Source organism: Cylas formicarius, unplaced genomic scaffold (genome assembly GCF_029955315.1).
Source record: "Cylas formicarius isolate icCylForm1 unplaced genomic scaffold, icCylForm1.1 PGA_scaffold_7__23_contigs__length_41026272, whole genome shotgun sequence".
Classification (NCBI taxonomy): domain Eukaryota; kingdom Metazoa; phylum Arthropoda; class Insecta; order Coleoptera; family Brentidae; genus Cylas; species Cylas formicarius.
This window is the reverse complement of record NW_026844352.1, coordinates 23,514,960-23,532,640: the sequence shown is the minus strand read 5'-3', so window position 1 is coordinate 23,532,640 and position 17,681 is coordinate 23,514,960. Positions and strand designations below refer to the sequence as shown.

At 30.4% G+C, this 17,681-nt stretch overlaps 2 protein-coding genes across 2 annotated transcripts in view; both read left to right on the top strand.

The window, feature by feature from the left end:
• Positions 1-147: 147 nt before the first annotated feature.
• Positions 148-17,280, top strand: LOC132705513 (uncharacterized). Its single transcript, XM_060676126.1, has 5 exons — positions 148-264; positions 15,511-15,618; positions 15,828-16,026; positions 16,136-16,221; positions 16,788-17,280. Exons 1-5 carry the CDS (start codon positions 225-227, stop codon positions 16,844-16,846), a joined length of 492 nt encoding a protein of 163 aa, XP_060532109.1. The 5' UTR covers positions 148-224; the 3' UTR covers positions 16,847-17,280.
• Positions 15,918-17,681, top strand: part of LOC132705510 (potassium voltage-gated channel subfamily KQT member 1-like) — a 145,393-nt gene continuing 143,629 nt past the window's right edge. The window contains exon 1 of the mRNA XM_060676120.1: positions 15,918-16,842. The gene's annotated coding sequence lies outside the window, so the exon portion shown is untranslated. The remainder of the gene's footprint in view (positions 16,843-17,681) is intronic.

Below are 17,681 nucleotides of genomic sequence, written 5' to 3'. Positions count from 1 at the left end.
GTTTTTATACGGAACATCCCGTACACGACACGACTGCAACTTCTGAACTCCATTTCCATTGGAGAATATCCACGCAAGCTCGGGCCAACGTTCTCCGCGAAGGTTGTCTGTTTTGATCCACCGAATATTTCAGTTCAAACTCAACAAGTCCTGCAGGCGGTTGTATACGGAAACGTATTTTCATATGAAATACGCGTCCAGTATCATGTCCTCTTTCTAACACTATGTGCGATTCTGTTCAGGTTCCGCTAGCGTTCGTTACTGGTAAATTGAATTTTCATTTGAAATTTCTGGCTTTTTATGTTTGTTTTGGCTTGAAAAATTGCTTCTTTTCCTTAGTTCCGACAAGTAGAGAATTGGTAGCGTTTCGAGATTGGTTTTAGGTTTAGGGCATTTGCGATTAGCGGCGATTACTTATTAAAATAATCTATATTGCATTTATCGGGCTGAACGATATCTGTTTTAATGTCCTCCGACTGACCGTGGTTCGTTGCCAATGAGAAAATTTTCAGGAATTTCATAATTTTGATAGTCAGATTGTTTGGTGTGTGAGAGAGTTGATTTTTTTTTTTGATCAGGAAGCTGTCATTGGATGTGTCGCATAAACTTTCAGTTTGAGATTGCGAAAGCCCCATGATATTATATTCAAAAATAAAACTGATAGGGTCTTCACTTTCGGTTTCAAGACCTTTTTAGTTAAAAGGACGTCATCGAAAAATACAGGGTGTGTCAAGAAACAAGCGGCAACGCTCGGCTATAGATTCGTCATCCATAAAAACAGAAAAAGTTTATATGTATGTATATAAGTATCTTAACGAACGACATTTCTGGAATTTTTTTTATTTACTTTGAATAATTAAAAAAATATGACTTTCTTTTACTTGTTTGATCCTTTGGTATACCGGATTTCCCAGTAACGGCACCGAGGTATATTATTAGAAAAAAATAACGGTCCTAGAAATTTGAAAAAAAAAAAAGTAAATCGACCATCAAGTTTTTCAAATGCCCACCAGAGGGCGTAATTCTTACCTAGAATTTTAAACTCAAACTTAAGTTCTAGCATTTTCTGTTGGCCGATTTATTTTTTTTTAATTTCTATTGTCTTTACTAGGACACCCGGTACAATAAACTTGATTCCAAAAAATTAATACTAATGAAAATCATCAATGCAACCATCACCAGCTTCACTGCTTATTATTTATATTTCTGAAACTTTAAAAACATAAATAAATATCTAAATACCATGAAATTTTCTTGATTCATCCTGAGTAAGAATACATTACTAGGTGGTGTCCGGAATTAATAATAATATAAATGGTTGTTCATAATTTCCGTATCTGTTTTGACGATTCTAGGTGAATTCTTGAAATAGTTGTCATCCTTTCCGCAATTTTGAAACTACTCTGCCTTTACACTAATTATGTATTTTACTGCCGGATGTAGCTAGCTTGAAAGTTGGTAATATTGTAGACAGTGCACCAAATAAAACAATCCACTGTACGATATGGAAACCCATAGGAGATACGAAAAAAAAAATCATACAAAAGTTTCTTGGACTCTCCTGAAGATTTCAAATTTTAAATATTATATAAAAATATATAAATTTTCTTGATACAGGGTGTACCAAGAGTGTCCCCCGACGTCAACTTTGTTATTTTAAATGGACCATATTTCGACATTTTTGGAATCTTTGGTTAAAATAAAGGACACTTTCTTAACAAGTTCCTGTTCAAATTTTACATAGTTTTACATATAAAATTGTATTGTGACGCTACTGACCCAGGTATTGCAACGAAAATTTAACCACCGACTAAGATGATGCACTACTCATTCAGTTTGACAGATGCGTCTCAGTTTATACAGGGTGGCCCAAATAGGTGGTGCCGTTTTGGGCGAATTCAATTAACAACATATCAAAATTTTCAAATTTTTCAAATTTTTTTATTCAGATATCAATTCTAGGACAAACAATATGGTAAGTTTGTAATTTGTCTAATATTTAAATTTTACTTACTTTTTGAGATAGTCGAGGTTTAACGTAACACCCGTATAAATTCTTGTCGAATTTAAAGCTGTCACATTAGGCCACTTGTTGGTAATATTAGGTATTTTTTAAATAGCAGAGACGTGATACGATTTCTTTTAAAGATGGGTGTCCATTAATACGTGGAAATTTTGAAAACATATTTAATAAAACTTTAAAATTCATATTTAAAGAAACATTTAAGAGTTAATTATGTAGCTTGATTGAAAATACCTAATAAGAAAAATATATCATTGAAGTTTATAGGCTAACTAAACAAGGTAACAAATTTGAATAAATAAATCTATTAAACAAAAAGTTAACTAAAAAGGGTTCGTTACTTCGCTCCATGTTGCTAACAATACAAATAAACTTTATTTGTATGGTTAGCAATATGTTTTATTCGTATATCTGGAGTATTATATTTTTAAAAGTAGTAGTCTCATGTCTTTGCTATTTAAAAAATACCTAATATTGCCAACAAGTGACCTAATGTACAAAGCTGTAAATTCAAGAATGCAAGAATTTATGCGGCTGTTATATTAAACCTCAAATATCTCAAAAAGTAAGTAAAATTTAAATATAAGTTAAATTACAAACTTACCTTATTTTTTGTCCTAGAATTGATATCTGCATAAAAATATAGTGTTCCATTTGAAAATCTTGAAATTTTGTTAATTGAATTCGCCAAAACGGCACAATCTATTTGGGACACCCTGCCGAGGCGCATCTGTCAAACTGATTGAGTGGTGCATCATCTCCTTAGTCTGTGGTTAAATTTTCGTTGCAATGCTTGAATCAGTAGCGCACCATACAATTTTATATGGGGAAATCAAAATATGAAGAAAAACACATAACCTCAATATCTGCTTAAACTATTAAAAATTTGAATAGGAATTTCTTAAGAAAGTGACCCTTATTGTAACCAAGGATTCCAAAAATATTTGAAATATATTTAAAATAACAAAGAGTATGTCGGTTGGGGGGGAACCCCTATAAACAAAATTATAATATTTTATATTTATATTGGATCGTATTTTTTTGGCACACGGTGTACATTAATACCCATTTTTCATGCGGCAATGTTCTTTTGATACACCGAGCAAATTCATAATTATACGATAAAAATGATCTTGCGATGAAAATATGGCGAATTTTACAATAAAGAGAACTTGATTTCTAGTTACTATACCAAGTTTTCACTCTAGTGGCATTTAATGATCTAGAATTTTGAATGATTTTTTTGTATGATCTAATAAAAATAAAAATTATTTTTTTCGACATTAGTAGGACAGAAGAAGTATACTGATAGACTGATCGAAATAAATTGCGCTTTAGATAACCCATGCGAGTAAGACAAATAGATACTATTTAAAAATTTTATGGGTTCCTCCTGCATCGGTTGTTGTTGAAACTGATTCAGTCAAGCTCGAAGAAGCCCATGGGATGATTGGTGAAAAAGTAGCAAATTCGCTTCATCAACAAAGCTGGTCTAACACTAGGACCACAATGGGGCGATACCCAACTTCAAATCTCTTGAAGTATTTATATTGAATCAACGCCTCACTAATAGTCTCAAAACCAAAATAGTAAACGAGTGATCCTTAAAAGTAGTCACAGCCACCTTACAGGGTGGTCAATTGTAGTGAAGAAACAGTTTCAGATAAGCTCTGACGAAGCTAACAGGAAAGTTCGATTCATTAACAACCGACCTAGATAAATACAAAACTCAGTACCAAGGATGGATCGAACAAATCGATACGCTTTATGGAAATTAAAGGTATTAGTGATAATCGAACAAATGTCCGTAAGTCTTCAAAAATATGGTCTAAAAGCGTAATGTTGGAATACCCCAGCCTAAATATAAAAGCTGGTCTGAAACTGGGAGCACAATGGTGCAATATCCAGTTTAAAATCTTTTGAAGTATACATATATACCAAGGAAGTAAACGAGTAAAGCCTAAAAGCAGTCAGAACCACTATACAAGGTGATCGAAATTGAAATGGAGGAACTTTAACAGAGTATTCGGCACATAAAAATAACATATGTCGTCTAAAAATGCTTCGCTTTCAAATATTTGCGAAGAAAATTGTTTTTTCTCATTTTGCACATTTTTCTGAATTTTGCTTTCAAAGTTGGTAGGTATTATTGCCATTTAAAAACAAATGTGAAGCATAGATATACTTAAATAGCAAAGAAATCTGGCACGCCAATAGTTTATTGTAATTCGACAGACCTTGTCCGCAGCCAATGTATTTGATCATTCCACAAGTTGCACATGTTTGTACATCTGGTTGGCACTTCAGTAATTAGTATTTCGGAAGATGTAGCAGATACGAAAAAGTTTTAATGGGCAAGGAATTGCAGGTTTGTAAGCTCTACTCAAAACCATTTTTAGTTTTTCGGAATTTGAGAGCTGTCCATAGATATTTAATAATTGTAGTAGAAAATGATACATACAAAAGTTATAATAAATTTTATTACTACTAAAATGACATAAAAATCGTAATAACAAACATTTTTGAAATAAGTCAGTTGTCAATTCTTTGCCCATTTCAACTATACTACTATTATAGTTTTAGGCGTTCTTATACTAAAGATAAAAAGGGAGGTTCTTGTTGTTCGATTTCCGTATTTAATATTCTTCCTGAAATAATTTACACACCATTATTTGGTGATTTTGTTAGTTTTCTTTAAATATGTAAAATTTTGAAAATAATACTTTTCAAAATTTAGTTAGATTAGTCCTTTACATTGATTAGTCCTTGCTTTACTTTAGTCATTTACTAAATTTTGTAATGTCAATTTTGATCCATGCTCGAACGGTTTTCAGTATTTTTAAAGTTTACAAAATTTTTATTTTTTATTAGTTAATACAAATTCAAAATTCTCAATCATTATTATTATTATTTAATCATATTTCCAACGTCGTAAACTTTTGTTTAATAATATCTAATCCATTTCGCTTCCGAAGTTTTACACCTTTATTTGGAGTTACGCAAGTCATTAAACAAACGGGATTTTATTTTCCTGTCACTTCCGTCAGAACGAGAATTTAATAGAATTTTAAATGACGTGTCCTATACATATGCGGCTTAGTATGACCAGGCGAATTGCATAAAACTTTGTTGACGCGGCATTAAAATTTCTATTCGAAATTGTATATTTCTGAATTGAATAGCGTTAGCTTGCAGCTTCGAGTAAATGGGCTTTGGGATTGTCATTTTTATGTAAACTTTGCATATCCAAGTCTCGTTATTACGCGTATATATCGTAGAACTCACTATATTTTTACCTAGGTCATTTATTTAATTTATTTTCACATAAAAGGTACAAGCAAATTTCTTATCGAAATTGCAACAGATTATTCTATATTTCAAGTAACGTAAAAGGTAAAACAGCGTTTTTAAAATATCTTAAATTTTCAATAAATTTTATTCCTGCCATTTTCCCTGGAGAGGTGTCTTCATAGAAAAAACACTTCTTGTCTAGTTCTATGTACATTTGTCATTAATTATTATTACACAAAAATAACAACTAAAATGAAAAAAATGCAAAAAAATATTTTTTACTGCTGTGTATTCATCCGTTGGTTGTTTGAGCCTACGGAAGGATCTGTTGCCTATAATATGTAATATGAAATTTTCACATTAGTCTATTATTCGATTTTTGTCAATCTGGATATTTTTCAGTCCAAATGTTTTTTGTTGTTGGAGTCGATTTTTAGACATTAAACAAATTAAAAACAGATTATAAAAATAAAATAAAAAAAAAGTTGTGAACCGACTGTAATTTGTGGGTGGCATTTTTTTAGTGCTCGATTTTTGTTTCTGCCATGTTTTGCGGTCATGTTCTTGAGCAATTAATAAGCGTTTAAGCGTTTTCACAATGGAAGCACTTTTTTTTGCTAATATTTCAAACAACTCCATGAAATATATATATTGCTCATGCAAAGTCACCCTTTTACCACCTGTTATAAGAAAATCAACCCCAAATATATAGCAAAGTCTTTGTCTTTCAGTTGGAGAACTCGATAAATAAATTTAGACCTGCAGACGTCACGTTTAGTATGCAATTCGTAATACGTCAAATTTTAGGTATAGGTTATTATATACAAAATACGACCTAGAAGGTTCCGTGGTATTTAAAAATACCTTAATATACATTTAAAATAAAAAAGTTGTTACTTGTCCACAAAAATACAAACATCATGGGTGTATAATAACATAATATAACATAGTATAAGTGAATCCAAGCAACGTTTACATACACCTTATTAGATCCATATCAGTAAATCATAATATGCGCGCCTTAACGAAGCAAAGTGTCATCTTATGCTCTTTGGAAGCAAAATATAATTTGCAAATCCAATATCCAAATAACCAAAACCTTCGTGAAAAAGTCTATTATGTATTATATTATATTCTGCTAGACGCTAATCCAAAGTTCTTAATGTTTCACAATAAATAAATCTCAATAATTACGCTGTATTAACCAGTCTCTGCATGTTAAATCTATGGGCTACAGTTTAATTGAGTGTGTTATTTCTTTTTTGTTATTATTAATTTTTCTATTCTATAGATTCTGGCTCATTCTTTTTTTTTTAACAATGACTTGTATAAACTGAATTCTGAAAACTTACGGTTCAGTGTGGTTGTTTATTGGAGTCTACTAAACTTCGCAATGCTGTAACCTCTTTTTATCTGTTAATAAAAGTCGATTTATTATTATTATGCTAATGACATTTGGCTACAAAATTTAAATAAAACCTAATATATCTGACAAAATATAATATAAAATATATCATTCGTATAATTTTGATGTTTTTCTAGAATGAACCATTATTATGATATTATGGCTAAATCTAAGCTATGGTCTGTTCATAGATACAAAAAAGTGACCAATTGCTTTTGAATGGGATTATCCAAGGGTGGCCATGCATAGAATGCAACAAGATTATTACCTAAACTTTCGGAATTTAAATTCAGGTAAAATTGTGGTCCGTAATAGAACATAATTTTATACCTACCTGTGTTTAATATTCTTTGGTTTGGTATACTACCTAGTTTAAGTTTATTAGTAATCATTATTATTTCGTGTGTAATACAGCGTGTGTTGAATCGTGTGCGAATTATGCAAAATATGTGCGAGTTTAGTGTATCTCAGGAGATGCTCCCGCCCAAATGTAGAAAACATTATTCTATTGAGACTAAGGAAGTTATAAACAATGTTTATTTGACTCTCATTGAACGTGGTGCCAGCAAACAAGCATCTTTAGAAGAAACGGTCACATTGTCGAAAATTCCAACATCAATTGTATGGAAAATTGTGAATAATCCCATTTCAGCCAGGAAAAAAAGAAGCGATGCTGACATTTTCTCGAGTGTAGATGAAAGTGATCAAGATATAATACGGCGTAAAATTTACCAGTTATACGAGGAACAAAGGGTGCCTGCATTAGATATCTTAATTAGGAGGCTAGAAAAAGATGAAACCGATGTTAAATGTGGCAGAACTACCTTATGGAAGTGTGTTCAATGCACGGGGTTTAGATTTAAAAAAATTGACAAACGGTAAGTTTTAATGGAATCTTTTAGAATTCGGAAAATGGTAGGGTTGACTCAACTAATAAGTGTAAAACAAAACGCGCCATCAAAAAGAGGTAAAAGAATAACTATTTTGCATACTGGCTCTAAAGATGGTTGGATTCCAAATGGACTTTCTCTGTCTGCGAAAAATATTAAAGATTCTTCTCTGGATTACCATGAAGACACCACCGCTGATTTATTTGAAAGTTGCTTTAAAAACAAACTAGTTCCAAACATTCCTCCTAATAGCGTCATTGTAATGGACAATGGAGGTTATCACAGTAGACAGTTGACTAAAACCCCTTCCTCATGTGACGCAAAAGCAACAATTCAAAACTGCATGTATAATAACGACATTTATTTTCACGAAGATTATACCAAAAAGCAATTAATTGAGGTTCTACAAAGCTTGAACGTACAAAAGGAATACGTTTGTGAATATTATGCAAAAAATGTAGGGCATACAGTTTTAAGGCTTCCACCTTACCACTGTATATTTAATCCCATTGAACATGTTTGGCACAACTGACATCTCCAATCGTCGTAACAATGTTTTCCCCGTGTTAACTCCAATGTCTTCAAACTTATAGAAACCAAAGTTTTTAACATCCCTCCACAAAGTTGGTCGAATTCTGTTAAACATATAGAAAAAGCAGAACAATCGTATGTCCATATTGCAAATAATATAGAACAAATAATAATTAGAACAGGCGATGATAGCCATAGTGCCACAGTATGATATATTATGTGAATAATTTTAAGTAATTTAAGTAGGTAATAAGAATAATCTGTAATATTATTTTAGATTTAAACATAAATACATACATAAATAAATAAATATTGTTTAGTATCTTCCCTAACAAAAGACCAAATAATTAAATTCTAAGCAAAGTACGGACTTGTTCGGCCATATTTCATTCTTGCAGCTTGCCCGGGTCTTTCCTTAATTCGTATCAGTTAGTCACTTTCTTATATCTATGAACAGACTTTACCACACTTCAAGATCCCAGATTTAAAGAGTACTATGCGTTACATTTAGGAATGGGTAAACAAATAATTTTCCGGTGGGCAGGTTTTAATAGTCATTAAATTTTATTCTTTTAGTATTATAAATTTTGTAACCGGCTGATTGTACAGTAATATCTATACCATATCATATCGATAAAATCGAGGGTGGTGCAATAGTATGACAAAGTACTATATCTATCTTACTTATTACGTTTTTGTTTCTTTTTTAATAGCTCCTGCATAAAATTGGAAAATAAATACAGACAAAAGATTAGCTACAAACAAAATATAGTCAATTATACAAGCTGTGTCAATTCAATAATACATTGTTAAATGAAATCCCTATATATTTATCATATCAGTACAATTCCTCCAAAAAATGTTTATGGGATACCGCGATTCAAGTTTGATGCTACATTGTCAACCTATTGGAAAAAATAGAAAAATTTTTCTTTCATTCGTCTCCGTCTATAATATTAAAAATTGACCCTAGTATAGTGGAAGCTACTAAGACTTTAGTAGAGCGCATAAGTGACTGCCAACTTGACGAATAATTTTTCTCTGATTTTTTTATAACTAATTTCTTTATCGTATATACACTGTCGCTGTACCACTTTTGTTAAGGTTTCCCTACATCTGTCGATTCAAGGTTTTCCGTAGTATTGGTCTATATTAATCATTTACAAACATACATACGTTAACATATCGCAATCTAGTTGAGCCCTGAATATTAAATTAAAGTGGAACGCTTACATTTTTTATTTATATTATCGATTTAGTACACTTTTTGCTCAAATATTAGGTTGTTTCTAACTAACTAACAAGTATTTTTTGTTTTATTAGCTATTGGTTGATAAAGCATGAAGGTAAAATGAAGTAAAGCTAAACCTATTTTTTTTTCAAGAAACTAGGCACATAAAAACTAAAATTAATGAAATTTGAAATTTTGTTTCACGAAACCAGTTTAGTTTTAAATCGATTATATAACCTTCAAATATAATTGTACTACATTATATTTGATAATGATTAATAAAAACGAATACTAGGAAAATTTTTGATAAGTATAGGAAATCGTTAACAAAAGTGGTAAGGGGACAACAGTCGAACGCCATAAAGTAATTAGTATTCCATTTAAAATAACGGACAAAATTAGTTTCAATTTTGGCAGTTGCCATCAGTTTGAGGCTTTATTAATTATGCATTTAATTGTGTTTAATATTGTAGAGGCACGAGATTGAAAGACATAGGATCATAGCGAAATTCAAAAATAATAACAGAGTCATACAAACATTTCGTGGAGGAATAGTAACATGCAAAGTTATATCGTGTGTGCTCCATTTAAAAATATATATCTATTTTTTGTGTCACGCTTTTATGAAACACCTTATACTATTGAGAATATTTTTCAAATATCTGTATTTCGATTTTATGGATTGCGTCACCCTGTATATCGCCCAAACCATTAAGTTATAATAGTGCTTGATATGTTAAAAGGTCTTTATTACACACTCCTTTGTCAACCAAATTAAGTCGGGATTTATTTTCAGGACACGTTCGGGTTAACGTTTGCACTTGAGATCACTTTCGTTAGTATGGCACTGGATGAACAGCAAAAACTTCTCTCTTCAGGTAATGTAATGATGTGATCGATTAATAGGGAATTTTTGCACCACTTTAATCACACTAAAGTAACAAGTTTCGGCGTTGTTATACCCTTTTGAGGCGGTGCTAACTCAAATAACAATAATGAATTCAGGAAGTTTTTTTGCGAATGATAAATTTACGATAAACGTGGCAATGAAGAAAAAAAGTTTAATAAATAAATAAATAATGAAATCTTCCTTTGTTTTCAATATACCGCTTTTTAAATTATATCTCTGGTGCATTTTAAGAGGTCTATTTGAAATTCGGTGTAGGTATATCAGGGCAGTATGATAGTTTCTCCACGGTTGTTGGCAAAAACCTCAAAGATGCTATAAAAAAACGGGGAATAACTCTATGCCTATTTTAAGTTGATGGTTTGTCTAATTTTCTGGCTCTTGCAAAAATTTTGAAGTTTCTGTGACAAGTATTTTTACACAAGTTACAGTTGAATTAATAAATATATTAATAGACTATCATTTTAAAAAGTTAACTTTCATCTGTATATTGACAACATAGCAAATCTAAATTTGCATAAGAAAAGCCTTGTTGTTAAGGATATGTACTTAACGCATTGACTTATTTTTTTGTAACTTTGTATAATGTCATATTCTATTATATCAACGGAAAAGGTTACTAGACGACAGTCTAGTCATTTTGACGTCAGTTCTGATGATCACGTCACACGCCACTTGTTTTGCAAAAAAATATTCAACACTAGTGGTCGCGTAAAAGAAATAAGAAGGAATAGGAAGGAAATTAAAAGGAGTTATGAATTTTGTCCCCAACAAATAGATAATATTTCCTACATATTATTATTACTAATTTCAACATAGTAACCGTACAATAAATCTAGATACAAAAACCAGAAAACAAAGAATGAATAAATGGATCAATACAAGACAAGGACGTTGAACTTATTATTTTTTATTATTTAGTTATTTAGATTTTAATTAAACGTTAAGTAATCGCATTATTTTTGTGTTCGGTTGGGCAGTGGCTTGGTTCATTTTGTATTCTGTATTGAGTAAGGATGTTGATGTTAAGTAAGCATGTTCATGACTTATAAGATGAAATTTTGTTTAAAAGGACTGCTATTTTTTCCAAAGAGAATAAATCGTTTTTATATTGGGGATTAGAGCGCTATTTACCGTGACCCAAAAAAAAAAATAAATAAGACCAGTCCTGATGCATCTTCTCTTCTTCTCAACTTGATATTCGAAAACTTGCAAGTAATGATTATTTTAAATTGTTTAAAGAGTTCATTATCTCATTGTTTTTCAAAAATTATGAGAAAATGTTAAATATAAAAGTTAATTATAAATTATGTATATATTTTTTATTTTGTTTTGAATTCGTTTTGAAATTCTTCAACTCTTTTATTAACAATAATCTTAACTAAACCCAATAATTTTTGTAATATTATAAGTTTTCTAAAAAAATTGTAGTTTTCACACGTGAGTGTCCTTATTTTTAAAGGTAGATCACTCATGTTTGAAATTAGCGTTGTTCCAGGATGACGTAACGGATATGAATTAGATAAATCAACATATTTGGATAACTTAAAATTGAAAAATCTCGATTTTCTTAAATGACACACAATAAATATTATTTTTTCTGAAACATCTTAAAAAAACCTCCAACTTATTAAGTACGTCATATATACTTACTTTTAATATTTGGCGACTTATTTTAACATTTCCAATATTTACCATTCCTTTTATCTAAGACTATTACTATATTATACAATACAATATTAGTCACCAGGGCTCTGTTGAGATTAAAAAATGGACAGGAGAAACAACTTTGTTGGAGTCGTGGATAAAACAAACACAGTTATTAGTAATTTTGGTGAAAATAAAAGGTAAACTTTAAATTCACCGAAAATATTTATTACTAAAAAATAACTTATCTTATTTTTAATTATTATTACGGCGTAATAATTGTTCAAAAATATGCTCTTCAACTAGGATATACATGTTTAGTCTTTTTCATATATTTTCTTGGATGTTCTTTAGCATAGGCGGTGTTATTTTACTGCACGCGTTCCGAATACTATTTTCCATATCTTTTGATGTTGTTTATTAATTTTCTAATTTTAAAAGGTGTTTGAATTAATTTTAAAATCTTAAAGTTTAAAAAGTGTTCATTTAAAAAATTTAAAGGGTCTTTAGATTCATTTTAAAAGTCTTAAAATTATACAGGCATTCTAATTCACTCCAAATTTAGATTTTTTAAAATTTATTTTAAAATTTGAAAAGGGGTTCAAAGTCATTTTAAAAATCTTTCACTTTTAAATTCATTTTCAAATTGTAAAAGCGTTTTTATTAATTTTCAAATTTTAAAAGGTGCTTAAGTTGGTTTTAAAACCTTAAAATTTTAAAAGCTTTATTTTCAAGTTTTAAAACCGTTTTTAAAATTTTTAAATTTGAAATGATGTTTAAATTCATTTTGAAAATCTTTAAGTTTTTAAGTCTTTTTCATTTATTTTTATAATTTTCCAATTTTCAAAGTGTTTTTATTAATTCTAATCTTTTAAAAGGTGTCAAGTGAAAGCCACCTCAGTTCAGAATGGTAAATATTGAAAAAGTTAAGATAAATCGCAACATGCTTAATAATAGTTGTAGCTTTTTATAAGATCTTTCATAAAAAACAATCATTTTATTTATAATTTTAATTTAATAATTCAATTTAAGATGATCGAAATATATTCGTTTATTTTTTACATCCTATAGCATCTAGTTCAAATTCCGTTCATTATATCTTTTACGTCATCTATGTATTTATATAAAGTGTGAAAACTAACATATCGTAAACTTCGGCCAAGAAGTTTAATTGAATCGCCATTTAAAACAGTGCAAACATGAATATTATCACACCGTTTCTAATTCAAATTAAATGAGAACAAAAAATGTTCAGATTTTCACAGTTTTTAATGCTTTATGGCAGCTGTTTCGACAACACCGTGCCTTTATCAAACACAAAATATGACTATATTCCGACACTTGTATATAGTAGTAACAGATTTTTAATTGGAGGTATAGGGTTATAAATTTAAATTTAACAACGAAGACGCATTTAAATCCAATTGGCCATTAAGTAATAGATTCGAATATCTCATTTTGTTAATCTCCATAGCTTCCAACAAACTCAATTTTTTGCTTTTTGAATGATTATGTAAAATATCAAAATTATCGTCAAAGTTGTGCATTTCTGAATTTAAATGAATGGCATAGTTAGAATCCGAACTTTTATTTTTATACGCCCTTTTATGTTTGTTAATGCGTTTCTTAAATGTTCTACCTGTTTGTCCGATATAAATTTTGGACCAGATCCACATTTCAGCTTGTAGACTCCGGATTTTTGAGTTTTTCGTAATTTACTTATATTGCTTTTAAAAAAATGTCCTATGATGTTTTCAGTCTTAAAACAAATATTAATACTAAATTTAGATATATGTTTCGAAATTTTCTTGCTGGGTTCTCCTATGTATTTGATTGATTTATAAATTTTGTTTTTGGTGTTTAATATGGGATAGATAGAGTTCAGAGTTATTTGAAACTGCTTTTTAGTTACAATATTATCTATCAAAGAGGGGTTGTAACCATTCTAAAAGCTATTTGCTTTATAATATTTAATTCTTTTTCAAAATATTCTGCAGAAAGTAGTAAGTAGTCTGTTGATAAATGCATAAAAAGCAGAGATTTTGTGTGTTTAAGGTTGATTTGAGTAATTATGTATTATTGTTTCCATATGTGAGGGTTTATGGTAAATGTGAAAAAAAATGTAAATAAAAAAATCTAACTTGTTCTGTAGTTTAGTTATAGTTAAGTCCAGAAAGTTTTGAGAGTTATCTTGTTCCGTCTCTATGGTATGTGTGTTATGTATCGAGTTAATATGATTAAAAATACTTGGTATTTGATAAAGGCACGATGTTGCCGAAACAGATGTCATAAATCTTTAAAAACTGTGAAAATCTGAACATTTGTTGTTCTAATTTAATTTGTGTTAAATGGATTTTCATCAATTAAAAGCCACCTCAGTCCGGTCGTCTCTAATTGTTATTAGATTTTAGAATTTCCGTAAATTCAACGTCATCACCATTAGTCAACACACACCATTGACAGATCATTTGTATGAATCACGAAACATTTCAAATATTACATAAAAACAGCGTTTCAAGGAGTTTTCTCAGTTATAATTACACCTCTTTAAAGGTAAAGGTAAGTTTTAATTATTGGTATAACAAAGGCGGGAACAAAGTAACATCATTCTATAGTATAAAACGGATATCATTCGATGTCATTCATGCATTGATACATATTATATGGTGTGCCTTTAGTGATTATTGTTTAATTCAGTTTTTTATTTGGAGCCAGTCGTTATATTTTTTCCAATTACGACTTTTCGTGTTAAGATGATATAGATCTGACAACGCACATTTGCGTACCAAAATAGCTGGGCGTATTATAAATCAAAATTCGTGCCCCGTTTTCGCATCTAATTAATATTTTTCCGGAATCCATTCCCTTTTTTCGCACGGAATGGTTTTTACTCGATCAAGTCATTAATCGATAAAAAGCTTTGTGTATCATCAACGTGCTAGAGTTCAGTGTGGTGAATGAAACATAGAGAACATCGATATTTCAGGTTTTTTAAAACAATCTAACTTCTGTCAATCAAGAACGGTTTTAATTAATTTTATATAACCATTTATGTTAATTACTTGACCAAAATAGCAGAGTTATATGTCGAATCCAATCCAAATCGAGTATTTTAGTTTTCTAAATAGATGTAAATGAACTTTACAGGAGCTCTTTGACCTCTTTATAACAGAGAATAATTATAACGTAACAAACTAATCAAGTGTTAATTGGAAGTGGCCATTTTATTCAATTTCTAGTCCCATTGAATTATCTTTCGATTAAAATTGTATTGTGCACTTGATAGATGATGGATGAATGTGATTCCAATTTTTTAAGTATTATTCAGATCGACTAAATTAGTTCTCGTTAATTAAACAATGGGCCAAATTCTTTTATATAGTCGAAGTTGCATAAATTCCGTGGCCACTTTGAAATTTATACCCATAAACATACAGTTTTTAATTTTAAATTAAAGTTAATATTAATTTAATTTTAGTGATTTTCTTTTACATCATTTGGACACATATCAACTGATGAAAATATCAGCTTCATAGAAAGATGTGAAGAGTGGTGCGAAATAAAAACAGTCTTTTAATGTTTTAGGTCGTTCTCAATTATCTGTGACCATCGTAGAGGTAGGAAGTACTCCCTCGCCTAGCCCACTCAGCGATAGAAGTAACCAACATTTGTTACAAACACCATTAGAAGCAGGCATGTAGCAAATAAACAATACAGTAGCATATTAAACTCATTTATCGTGACATTCAGATATCAGTTTTGATGAATTTGAAACGATTCTCTAATCCAAATAGTTCCCTACATATCCTCTTACAGTTTGAAAAGTATACTTTGCCGTTTCGTTGCGATTTGACGAACAAGAACTTCTATTGAAGCGCGTAAAGATTAGTATATTTTTTTAGTCCAGCCCGATGCTTCAACCTGCCAAGGACTTAATCCAGCTACCCTCTTGCTGGAAAGTCCCCCGAAATGGGGCGACGCCGCTCGATACGCATCAAAGCAACATAGGAAAATCGCCGGAAGGGCGACCTTTCAAGGGCAGGTCTACAACTTTCTGGAAAGGCCTGACAACTGGAAATGTTTCGTCTATCACTTCATAGTGTGAGTGAGATGTCCGTAATTCGGATTTATTTTTGTGTATTATTACAAAGGCAAACTGGTTTTTATGAATCGATACTTTTTTTTCCACTTACGAAAATGAAATTAACAGCGGCGGTGCCGTGATATATTTTGTGGCTGCTTCAAAATCTGGGAAATCTCAGCTTTGCAGACGTGAATTTTTGCCCTTAACATGGGGTGAGTTTTATTTAATTTAATTTGACAAATTTTATTTTCGATCATTCAACGGAGGAACAAAGTAAGTCAGTTGTACCTTAGATTTCAATACAAGTTGCATGTTCAGCACACACGCATTCCATTTTTCTTTAGCATTTCGTTACACTCTAACTACACTGCTGACACAGAAAATTGTTTTACAGGGACATTCCGTACCATGAAAAGATCATGAAATTTATTTGAGATTATAACTTTAATTCTGATTTTAAAAAATGCCTTGATGCAAATTTCTGAGAGGTCCAAAGAAAAAAAATCCCATTAACGTTAACGTTAAGCGGATGACGTATATGCGAAATTACTTTTGGCTTACGGCGTACACAAAGACCAACCGTGGTCCAATTTCGCAATATTGTACTATCAAGAGGCATATTTTACTAAAACTGCGCTGCTTAAAATGGGACTTTTTCAAGGTGTAGAATTTTTCGGTATTTCTATTATACTACTGTCTCAAAATTAAATTTGCATTGGAATAGTTATTGCTATCAAGCGAAACCAGTTAAAATACTAAAAGTGTCATTCTTTGTTAGGTTTGAGCATTCCGACATTTGAGAGAAGAGCTGACAACGATTGTATGATACGCTGGTAAGAATGAAGGGTAGTTTTTAGTTCTTGATACATCATTTTTGCCTGATATTGAACCGAAGTCGTCATTTTTTAAACGCTATACCTGGTGATTCATAAAGAAGGCGAGATCTCTCAACTGGAGGCACTAGATACCAAAATGTTATGATTGAGAGATTGAGTTAACATTATTTTTTCTCTTTTTTTTTTAAATAAATATTTAAAAGATGAAAACGTACGGGGAGCAATAAAAACCATTGTTTTACATCAACATCTTTGGTAATAGTAACAACAAAACTTCAAGTATTGTAAAATGAATTGAGGTAGATCGTGTTCGACAACATTTGAAATGAAATTTTTAATTACTATTATCAAAATTGTTATTGTTATATATTTGTTTTTTTTATTGCTCCAAATATCATCTATTAAATGAAATAAGTTAAATATCTTCAGAGTTAGACGGCCTAAACAAGCGTGCCTTTTTTAATGAAAATTTAAACATGCTTTCACATTTTCATTATGTTTGCAAAAAACAGATTGAAAAATGTGATTAAATTTATCTAAATAATACCATCTAAGTATGTAAATAGTAGTATATTCAGTATAGTAGTACAGTTCAGATAAATTGCAATGAAAGTTTCCAATAAATTTCGTAGTTCAGTATTCAACATCTACAGCAATAGAAATACGAGTTTGGTGAATGGGAGTAATATGACCGCTGTGTAACTACAGATAATTTATTAGAATAATAAATACAATAACAATTATCAGATCAAGTAAATAAAAACTTCGATTGAAGTAAAAATAATATGAAAACAGATAAATTGTAATAATTTTTATTATTTAAATACATCTACCAT